Source organism: Plodia interpunctella, chromosome 8 (genome assembly GCF_027563975.2).
Source record: "Plodia interpunctella isolate USDA-ARS_2022_Savannah chromosome 8, ilPloInte3.2, whole genome shotgun sequence".
In the NCBI taxonomy this organism is placed as follows: Eukaryota; Metazoa; Arthropoda; class Insecta; order Lepidoptera; family Pyralidae; genus Plodia; species Plodia interpunctella.
Genome location: NC_071301.1, coordinates 6290044 through 6302009, shown reverse-complemented (window position 1 = coordinate 6302009; position 11966 = coordinate 6290044). Strand labels below are relative to the sequence as shown.

Sequence of the window (11966 nt, the reverse complement as noted above, 5' to 3'; positions counted from 1 at the left end):
TATACATTTTACCCAACGCGTATAATATAATACGTACTAAATGTTCATAGAGTGGAAAGAAAATATAATTTTTATTGTAAGTTTCCTTTTAAATCTCGAATCTCAATCCATACGTACGTTAATCAATATCCTCGCGTCTTTTGTAGCGACTCGTAGGCGGCTGACACGGCGCTCCGTAGCGATACGTACAGACATTTTCGTATATACGTATGTAAATAATAATAATAGTCTTAATTTATCATGATCATGGTAGGTAGTGCACCAAGATTATTTATCAATGGCACCTATTAGTTTTTGTGTTGGACTACTTATAGGTCAAGTTGTGATTACGATTTTATTGACCAGATATTTTATTTCTCTACGAACAAGATAAGAAATTGTAGAGGTCGATTTGTTAGGTATTTGAACATACCTATTTGAATTATTCTATCTTGATTGAACTACGTTAAAAGTATTTTAATTATTGTTTTAGAAGTTCGTGCAGTTCGTGAAGTACCTACAGTTAAAACCACTACCTATCCAAATATATTGCAAATTCATCCTTATTACATACCGCGCGATGATGTCCATGCAAGTTAACTTGATATGCGCTTGAGTGTACATGGAATACAATAACTTCCAAAATCAATTTACCACGAGAGAACAAACGATGACGTTCCATCCAATTTGAAGAAGGAAACAATTTTTTGTGTTACGTCTTGTCATCATTAATTTAGAAAACAAAACTGAGTTGCAGTTTCATCATCTTGCTCATTGAATTTGTGCAGTAGAAAAGTGTCTGTGTGTGAAAAAAAAATAGTGCCTTGTATACTGTGTGTAGGTATTTTTTTCTGAAACTTGGAGGCCATCCAACCAAACAGCAAAACTTCATCTAACAGACCTATACATACTTAGTTATAATACCTACCTACTTTTGACGACCTAGGTGGCGCAGTGGTAAAGTGCTTGCCTCTGAACCGAGAGGTCCCGGGTTGGAGCCCCGGTCGGGTCATGATGGAAAATGATCTTTTTCTGATTGGCCCGGGTCTTGGATGTTTATATGTATAGGTTATAAAATATAGTATCGTTGAGTTAGTATCACATAACAAAAGTCTAGTAAGTTCGAGACTTTTGTTATGCGATACTAATTCAAGGCTAGCTCAATCTGTGAAATTTGTCCTAATATATTTATTTATTTATGTATAGGAATATCAAGTATTTATGTATAGTGTATATTATTAAAGGTTAAAGGAATATGGCGACGGGTTTTCCGAAGACTACCTTTGAAAGTAGCTAGTTGATGGTGCGTGGCTGTTCTAGTTCTAGACCTCAATACGCGAAGTTGTTTCCCCTACTTTAACGATATATGCTAAAGCGCATGAGGAAGCTTATCTGTTTATTTTCATTGGGAGCAGCCACACTGCACTTAGTTACATGGGTACATATTGTTTGTTTCTAATAAGATAACTTAAGTACCTACGAAAATTAAAATTTATACAAGATTTAAAAATGTAAATGGTGCGTTTAAAAATTAACAATAGAATGCGGTAATCTGTAGGTATAGCACAACAACCAAATTAATTGCAATTTCGCCGCATAGATAGAATATTATTCAGCCTAGGTTTTGTCAATAGAATAGGTGTGGATTATTGATGGTTAAGGAATTCCTATTTATCTTAGAGAGGTTGCCACGAGATAAATATTATCGAATATAATCATAAGTTATCTAATTGATAAGACTATTTCATTATTGCATGTTTTAAACTTTTTACACAAAATCCATAAATTGCATGGTAACTAACTGAGGTGAACCAGGAACGGGAAGCCTCTTCACATTCCAGCTGTGTGTAAACAAATGTGACTGCGTGTGTAGATAGGTGTTGTTATCCCATTGTGGTGCAGCCTCATGTGCTAATAAAGCTAATTCATTGTTTGTCATAAATTTATGCCCGGCAGCATTAATAAACCTACTCAATTTAGGTAGATTACGTACCCAACTTCAATACTGAAATCTAAGCTTCAGCTTAACCCAAAGTCAAGTCAACAGATGAGCAACGATAATAGTCTATATCAAATAACATGGAGAAAACAAGACAAGATAAACAACCAACAATACTGTTAACTAATGCGGTAGATAACTCACAAGTTATACATATATCTACAGACAATTTTGACATTTTTGCTGAGTATAAATTGATGTGCAAATCGCGTGCACTTGACTAAAAGAGAGCGGCGTAAGCGCAAGTGATTCGCAGAAGTTAGGACAGTTTGCCTCTGCAAGCCTTGGTGAAATAACGTGTTGCATTTAAACCCTGGGAGATTTAACTGTGTGTGATAAACAGTGTCCTGAACTGGGCGATAACAAAAACGATGGAAATGGAGAATACCAAACAGAAAGGTAAGAATGTGAAAGTAGTGCGAACACAGTCGACCCCGATTTTGCAAATTTAGGTCCTTCACTCTTCATTGATTTGAGAAAAAAATTGGGAACTGACATTATATTCCTTGTGTCGTGGGAAACTTTCGTTATAATCCTTGTTCCTATTTTTAATAGACAAAGAGGTACCTAGGTAATTTTTTCCAGCTAATGAAAAGAAACCTAAATGAATTATTAAAATCAAACGCCTTATAGATTTGAACTAACTTTAATTGAAGAATTTAAATTTAAGTATTAACTATTTAATGTTTTAAATAGGTCGATGTAATGTCGACTTTACACTTTACCTATAGGCCTAGTTGTAAATAGTTTTTATGGAAAAAGTATCATTTTTAAACTTAAACCTCGAACCGCGGAAAGAATAAACTGACCTTTACATAAACCTGTTGTTACCTTGTCTTGACACTAATGCGGGAGAGTCGCATGCATCAATTCGTTCTTGTTAGTATTTACCTATCTTATTATGTACTTGATACTTATTTGTTGTTGTTGGTAGAAAGCTAAGTAGTAAATAAATAAACCTGCGTCTACGTTTCAATTAAAGTTTTAGGTCACTATGAGAGGCTGCTATTTTTAAGGTCATTGCAAATATAGATATTGCCGCATTCCATATTCTTAAACTAGTAAGTATTTAAATACCTCCTACAAAAGTTGTATTTTAATTACATTTGAATTCAAATCATTTATTTAGAAATTAGACCTTCACAGGCACTTTTTCACGTCAATTTTAATATTAAATAGTTATTTTTCACAAGCTACAAACTACTGGCATTTCGGAACGACCACTGCTGAGAAGAAATGCCGAAAGAAACTCATTTGAACAGTGTTGGTCCCTGTCATGCCAGAAGAGCTTACCATTATTGTTTCTTACAATTTTTTTTTTCATTAATATATGAAAACATAGAAATCGAAAGATTTTTTTGTTATAATTAGACAAAATTATTTTGTGTCAAAAAAATTGTAGACACAAAGTTCAAAATATTTAGTAGTTTCAATATATTTTACTATAGACTAGAATTTATTTTACTATTTTAAATAAAAAAGAATGATTATTTTTAGCAAATCAGTTTGTTGAAATATAAATAGTAGTAATTACTTATCAAATAATAATTGGGGTAATGGAAAGTTTGATAAAACTCTGGTTATTTGTATTTCATCTTTTGTCTTTGTTGTCTAAATAATAAACGATTTTGCCTTATAAAATGGACTTTACTCTTGGCCAGTGCACGCTTACCTATTGATAATAGCAGTACTTATCTAAGTATTAATAACTTAACCACTCATACATCAACGTTGCTCAAAAGTTCTTGTAGTTTCATATTTATATCATTAAAACATAACTTTTAATTTACTTAATAAAATTTACTTAATTAAATACATAATTTACTTAATTAAATATTAACGGACCCAGGGCTTCGACGTCCAACGGCTAAAAAAAACCGGGAATACGCTCAGATGAGAGAGAGACAAGTATTAACAATCACAATACTACCTACCTATGTTGCTTGTGTAGGTTCCTTTAGTAACTAAACTTCTATATTGGCTACCAATACGTGGTGTCTTCTTCTCAATGGTCTTCCACCTACAAACTTAACCACGAGGACATGTATGTGTAAAATTTGCTATTTTTTTCTGAATTAGTTTTATTAATTAGGAATGTTTTTGACAGGTCATACAAGTTACATATATTTGTAAATATTAGAAAAAATGTCCGAGTTGGTTATTTTTAGAAGTTAGAATAGGTAACTTCTGAAAGTGCTGTATTTGTTAAAAAGTGTGAAACTACTACGGTAGGTAGGTATCTAAACTTGACACTTTTCCTGGGTATGTATTAGATACTACAGTCAAGTAAGTCCGTCAATTGGCCTTTTAGTAAAGTAATGATACTATAAAATGCATAACGGGTCCCCTCTTATTTACAAGGATGTTCAACTAATTTATTCTGATTAGTTTTGACGTATTTGTTAGCTTTTGGTGGTGACCATAACCGTCACGCACGTGTGGTTCCGTATTGAATTATGTTGACATTCAATATAATAGGTTTGACATTATTTCTTCTACAAACTCAACCACAGTGAGCACTGAATGATAGTTATTTTCTTCAATTACCTACTTTAGTAAATTGTGGCTAAATAAATAGCAGATTATTCCTACTGAATAAAAATTTCTATAACACTACACATACCTAGGTACACTTAGTGCTATGTGGTATTGTCATGTAAGTATTTGTCACTAAGTAATTAAAACAAGTCTAAATATCAACATTCATGTGATGAATTTATCCAGCTGCACAAGGGAAATGTCACAGACCACTCTGTTATCTCGTTAGAATAGATAAGTTATGTAGACCAACTACAATGATTGGACCATTTACTTACATTGTCCATATTGGATTTTAATTAAAACTTATGTGTGAAATATACTTACATGTTAACAATAAATACAGGAGCACTCACTTGCCGCAAAGTTGGTAGTTTATAGTTCGTTCCTACGTGCGATGGATTTTATAATAAGCGAGTGTTCCCGTATTAATGAAAAAGATAAATATGCACCGATTCCTATTGTTGTTTCAGGAATAAAAGCACCAGATAAAGATGTTATTCAAAGGATAACTGGATCTTTCGGCAAATACCAGCTGTGGCTCTGTGCACTGATATTCCTGTCTAAATTTCCCGTGGCTTACCATCAAATGGCTATAATTTTCTTGTCACCAAAAGTATCATATTCCTGTAATGAAACGGGCACAAATAATACTTGTCCTTGCATGGAGCCCGAGTATGATACGTCAATTTTTATATCTACTATTATTTCGGAATGGCATTTGATATGTGGGAGGAAGTGGTTGGCAAGTTTTTCTCAAACTTTATTTCAGCTGGGAACTTTATTGGGAAGTGTGTTCTTCGGAATGGCATCCGATAGGTAAATATATTACAATTACTTTCGCTCGAGTGAAACCATAACGAAAAAATATCCTATGTTACTCCTGAAGCTTTCGTCTCCCTCTGTGCCAAATTTCATCAAATTCTGACCAGTAGTTTTTGAAATTATTCATTAAAAATAAAAAACAAATCTTTTCTCTTTAAAATGTTAGTATCGATTAATTGCCTTTACAAATTCGTTTCAATTTATTTTATTTCAGTTAATACATTATTGTATTGATAATTTTAAGGTTTGGAAGAAAGATGCCGTTGCTTGCAGCTGTGGTGCTGCAGGTGTCGATGGGCATAATAGCCGGGTTTATTCCAGACTATTGGCTTTTCGCATTTGTACGATTCCTAGTTGGCATGTCTGTGGGAGGCACCATGGTTACAGGGTTTGTCATCGTTATGGAATTCGTTGGAACGCAGTACCGAGAGGTGGTTTCTGCTCTATATCAGATACCCTTCAACTTAGGCCATTTGACATTGCCACTTTTTGCCTATTTCTTCAGGGATTTCAGAGAATTCCAACTGTCGATTTCCATACCGACGGTTGTATTACTGTGCTATTTTATTTTTGTACCCGATACACCAAGATGGTTGATTGCCGTGAACAGAACAGACGATGCTGTGAAAATATTGAAACGTGTCGCTAAAATGTGAGTAACTAATGCAAAATGTTTCGTCAATTTAGATTTCTTTCCCAAAATCATTTAACAAAAAGTACTAACTACTTTTTGTTACTACATTGGTAGGGTTACCTACTACAAATGTGCCCAAATATTGTGGCTTCATAAACCGTAACATTTACAATTCATTAATCGCGCTGCTACATGTTTACATAGTCTTAAACTACTTACTTCAAAATTTATTTGTTGGTTAGTCTTGACTATAATAGGTATGATGACAATAACTTGTCCCATGTAAAGATTTCTGGCAAAAGTAGAGAAGCACAAACGTATTAAACAGAAAGAGAAAATAGACACATCATAAACTCATGTAAATTGACCTAGTAGTGAAAATGGATTAAGTATACGATGCTTACAAGGCAGATGTGTAGTAAAATCTCAGGACGTTATCGGAACAAGTAAACATAGCATAATAAAATGTGTAGAGATTAAAATAAAAATTAATGAAGTAGGTATGTACTTCGTATGATGTTAATTATATGTTTTCAGAAATGGTCGTCCAACTGACAGCATTCAATCTGAAGTAGATTCATACCAAGCAGCATTAATAAAGTCGGACCTACGGAAGGGAAATATACTGGATTTACTTCGGACGCCTAATTTGCGGAAGAATACAATTTGTATGTCGTTAAATTGGTTGACATGCAGCTACTGTTTTTATGGTGTGTCACAATATGTCGGACAATTAAGTGGTAACGTGTTTATTAACGTAGCGGCCAGTGCCTGTGTTTCATTTTTTGGTACTTTGCTGTCCATACCATTGTTAAGGGTAATGGGAAGAAGGACTATTGTTATAGTATTTAATTTCATTTGTGCTGCGTGTCTTTTACTATTGACCATGGTACCCGAAGGTGTTTGGTCTGTAGTGTGCGCTATCGTCGGAGTAGTAACAAGTTTTATTGTATTCGTTGTAGTTTATTTATATTGTTCGGAATTATTCCCGACTGTAGTGCGCAATGCAGCTCTTGGCACTTCGTCAATGATGGCCCGAGTTGGGTCCATGATAGCTCCTTTCGTTATAGATACGGCAGCAGTAGCACCGTGGCTGCCGCCTCTATTGTTCGCCGTACTACCACTTATGGCAGGTTGTATCACTTTCATGTTGCCAGAAACAAGGGGATGTGAGCTTATGACAACTATAGAAGAAGGCGAATCTTTCGGCAAAAATATTGCTAAACAAGACACAAAGAGTGATCAACGATATTAATAACCTACAAACCTAGCCAAATAAGTTAGTTAGGTATTATTTAAGTAACACATTTTGTACATATCATTATTGAAGATCAATTGTAATGTCGAGCTAAATTTGTAAATACAGTGTAAATTTGTAAAATTAAGTCAAGTCAAGAGTTATGATTTTGTAATTCCCTTTCCACCGGAAAATTTCTATTTTGATGATCATGCGTTTGCTTCTACATAAGCACCTAAGGTTTTAAACTATTTTTAATTGGATGCGACCGTGGCGGGCGACCGCTGATTGAAACGTCAGCTACTAAACAATAACGGTTATCGGGTAAAATCATAACAAATTATAAACATAAACATTTTTATTTTATTACTCTATCTATTAAAAACCCGCATCAAAACCCGTTGGCTAGTTTTTAAATATAAATAGGGACATAGCATACATAGGGACGGACAGACAGCGACTGTATATTATATTACCAATTTACTGTAGTGATGAAGCAACGTGGATTGCAGGAGTTTTTCGTGGATTTCATGCTACTAACAAGGTAAGTTTCACGGCGGCTTTTGAGAAGAATAAATGACGTTATTCTTTTCTTTATTTCGTTATTCATAGTCAGTGATGTCAATGTCAGATGACTTTTACAGCATTGATCCCCTATACTTGTTTATATATCTTTTCAGAATATTCTATTGAACATACCTACTCATATATATTTTTAAATTACTGTGTTGTTACATCACGCATGAAGGAATGTTAAATAAGACCGATTTTTGCACCACTCTCCACTGTGGAATACTTCCCGTAATAGCTTTTTTTTGTGGAAATCAGTTGGTGGCCTGAGGCCTGGAGTTCTGCGGGTCACGGGCGAGTGATGTAATGGTGTATCCACCACTGCCGTAACAAAGATTATTAGATCCCACAGCATAGCGGCTCTGCCCATATAAATATGTTGAGTAAGTATCTTGCATGCAAATAGTGCACATGCTGGGAGATGTTTAGGCGTAAATAATTTCGGAAAAAGAATCGCGCGATTTTCGTTGGTGGCGAACGACGCGAGTAATTTTTGGAATCTCTTAGGTTTAAGTCTTTCAACTCAACTTTTTCATACGAAACACTTTCTGAAAAAGTAACTTTAACAAAAACATAACTTTGTGTCAGAGTCAGAGTGTGATTTGCTAGTTTCACAAAGACCTTTTCTCTTTGTTCTCGGAAGCTTTCATTGTAGGATTTTCCCTTAAAATGTCGAACAAGCATTATGTGGGGTTGGAACCCACTGTTTATGTCTAATTGGTAGGCTAAATATAAGGGATTATAAATGTTACCTTTGAATTCTGTAATGTATTTTTATCGGCTTAACAAATGTTGCAAAACATGACCGGAGGCCGGAGAGTGTCGTTTTTCGAATGAGCGTTACGAATTGCACAGATCTACCGGTTCTTTATAATTAGTGCTAATGATTTAAACACGTCCAAATTAGTCTACTTACTCTATACTTACTTGATCCATTTCTAACGATTTTAGTTAATTTCTGTTATAAAATATTAATGTGTACAAGAAATGAGGTCCATCTATTTATTGTGTAGTAAGAGTATGTCACTATATAGTTTCTAAAAGTTAGAAGTATATTGAACTTCCCGGCGATATTCGGGGCGGTAAAGCCCGGAGCCAGCGTAAAGAATAATCTTAAAATTTTTAAGATTTGTCTGTGATTTTACATTAGATGCCTATTAGGTGCCAAGACTCTGTGTACCACAATCACCTTAGACGACATACAGGGAAGGATATCGAGTGTTCCTAACCACATGCCACGTAACGTTGATCATCAAGTAAATACTTAGTACCTGATACAATTGAATTCACATTGTCTAAACCTAATTTGCTTCATGGTCTGAACAATACGCAAATTCATCCTTAACTATGTTTCTTTATTTGATGACTCACATGCTTATAAATTATTAACAATGAGAAACGATACATATAATTGTTTCAGAGTCATCAAACACCACCAACCAAGCACCAACACCACCACAAGATGTTATTCATAAGATAACAGGAGACTGTGGAAAATATCAGCTGTTGCTTTGTATGCTTATATTCTTATCCAAGATCCCCATTGCGCATCATCAAATGGCTATTATATTCTTGGCTCCAAAAGTATCATACCTTTGCCTCGATACGAACACATATAATACATGCCCTTGCTCTTCCCCTATGTACGATGATTCAGTTTTCACAAACACCATGATCATGGAATGGGATTTGATATGTATGAGGAGGTGGATGGCGAGTTTTTCTCAAACATTATTTCAATTGGGAGTCTTAATAGGCAGTCCATTGTTTGGAATGGCTGCAGACAGGTGAATAATTTATATACATTAGGTCACGTTATTGATTTTTATAATATATATACCTAAGTAGATATATAGTTAGGTGTATGTTATGTTTTTGTATGTATTGCTTTACAGGTTTGGAAGAAAGAACCCTCTCCTTGGAGCTGTGGTGTTGCAGGTGTCGATGGGCATAGTAACCGCGGTTGTTCATGAATTTTGGCCATTCGTTTTTATACGATTTCTAGTCGGCATGTCTGTCGGAGGAACCATGGTCATAGGCTTTGTTATTTGTATGGAATTTGTTGCCACTAAACATAGAGAAATGACGGCTGCTTTATATCAGTTACCCTTTAACTTAGGCCATTTGACATTGCCACTTTTTTCCTATTTATTCCGAGATTTCAGAGAATTACAACTTGCGATTTCTGTACCGACTGTTGTATTACTGTCCTATTTTATTTTTATACCTGATACACCAAGATGGTTGCTTGCCGTAAGAAGAACAGATAAAGCTGTGAAAATATTGACACGTGTCGCACAAGTGTGAGTATCATTAACAGTTATTTAAACGTGCCCTCTGTTGGAGCACAGGCCTTCCTTTCAGAGCACAGGCCTTCCTTTCAGAGCAAGGAATTTTATACTACTCACTCGACACACATGCACATCGTTTATAATCACAACGACCTGGGTCAATACTATGCTCACAAGTTATTTTTTGTGATACTATAATACACAATAATACAGTAGCTAACCTTTAAAATAAGACGCATTTTAAGTATTAAAAAAAGAAAGTTAACTTAGGCACTGAATAATATTTGTTTAATTTACCACACGTACTTAGTTTATAGATTGACTACTTACAACAAATATAGATACACAAGTAAATCTGAGGACATCACCACTGGAAAATGAAGCAAGTGCCAAGTTAATGTAAAATATATATTTACAGGAACGGTCGTCCAACAGAGAACATTCAATCCGAAGTAGAGTCTTATCAAGCAGCAATAGCAAAACAAACTCCGATACGGAAGGGAAACGTACTGGATTTACTTCGGACGCCGAATTTGCGGAAAAATCTAATTTGTATGTCGTTTAATTGGCTGACCTGTAGCTATTGTTTTTATGGTGTCTCTCAATATGTCGGACAGTTAGATGGTAACGTGTTTATTAACGTAGCAGCCAGTGCCTGTGTTTCATTTTTTGGTACTCTGCTTTCCATACCATTGTTAAGGGTAATGGGAAGAAGGACTATTGTTATAGTATTTAATTTCATTTGTGCTGTGTGTCTTTTAATGTTAACGGTAGTACCCCAAGGTGTTTGGTCTATAGTGTGCGCTATCGTCGGAGTTGTAACCAGTTTTATAATATTTGTTGTAGTTTATTTATATTGTTCAGAATTATTCCCGACCGTGGTGCGCAATGCAGCTCTTGGCACTTCGTCAATGATGGCCCGAGTTGGGTCTATGATAGCTCCTTTTATCATAGACACTGAAATAGAAGCAGGTTGGTTGCCACCAGTTTTGTTCGCTACCCTACCATTTATTGCAGGTTGTATAACTTTCTGGTTGCCAGAAACAAAGGGCTGTGAACTTATGACGACTTTAGAAGAAGGTGAAAATTTTGGTAAACCAATCTCTCATGACGTAAATATAAAAGGCTAAGTTGACAGCAAAATAAGTAATTATAATAAGCGAATATTAAACTAACGTTTGTACGTGTATAACTACATACGTTGGTTTAATCTGTCATTTCAAGATTAATAATTATTATTTATTATATTTTACAAAGTTTGAAACAATGTACAATATTTTGTACATTGTTTTGGAAGGAAGGCACTGTTAAATAGTAAAATTGCTGTCACAGTGGTATGTAGCTGTTAATTTTCGGCCTTCAAATGTTGTGTGTAATGTGACACCTGATTTTATTCAAGAAATAAATTTTGTTTTATGAAAGTTTTATTACTGTAACCAAACATCAAATCAAAAATCCTATTTACACCTTTAGTGATTTTCGAATTATTTAAAGGACAAGAAAGTATTCTAAACATGTGATGTAACTACTAAGGCATATAAAAATATTTTGTCAGTACATTTTAAGCATTACCTACACATCAAATTGATTCACAGATGTAACTCCTAATTATACATTAAGTATATAGAAATTTTTGTTTTTTAGGTGCTGCAGCAGCAGGTCGGTACAGCTTAATAAAAATATATTTTATTTTGATATAAAAATATAATTCTTCATGCTGCCTGCAGCACCTATATAATAAGCTCTATTCAATGAAACAATAAGTGTTGATGAGTTTACACGTGTGGATCAATTTTATGTTGTAATACTTAAAATGTACTGACAAAATATTTTTACTGTTTTTTATATGTATAGAAGATACATATAATAAAACAGTAGAAATATTTTGTCTGT

At 34.4% G+C, this 11966-nt stretch overlaps 2 protein-coding genes across 2 annotated transcripts; both read left to right on the top strand.

The window, feature by feature from the left end:
• Positions 1 to 2195: 2195 nt before the first annotated feature.
• LOC128671688 (organic cation transporter-like protein) lies at positions 2196 to 7365 on the top strand. The gene is made up of 4 exons (XM_053748386.1): positions 2196 to 2377; positions 4990 to 5335; positions 5586 to 5993; positions 6513 to 7365. The coding sequence occupies exons 1-4, from the start codon at positions 2350 to 2352 to the stop codon at positions 7228 to 7230; spliced, it is 1500 nt and encodes a 499-aa protein (XP_053604361.1). The 5' UTR covers positions 2196 to 2349; the 3' UTR covers positions 7231 to 7365.
• Positions 7366 to 7516: 151 nt separating this feature from the next.
• LOC128671689 (organic cation transporter-like protein) lies at positions 7517 to 11498 on the top strand. The gene is made up of 4 exons (XM_053748387.1): positions 7517 to 8165; positions 9203 to 9569; positions 9678 to 10085; positions 10492 to 11498. Exons 1-4 carry the CDS (start codon positions 8159 to 8161, stop codon positions 11201 to 11203), a joined length of 1494 nt encoding a protein of 497 aa, XP_053604362.1. The 5' UTR covers positions 7517 to 8158; the 3' UTR covers positions 11204 to 11498.
• The last annotated feature ends 468 nt before the right edge of the window (positions 11499 to 11966 follow it).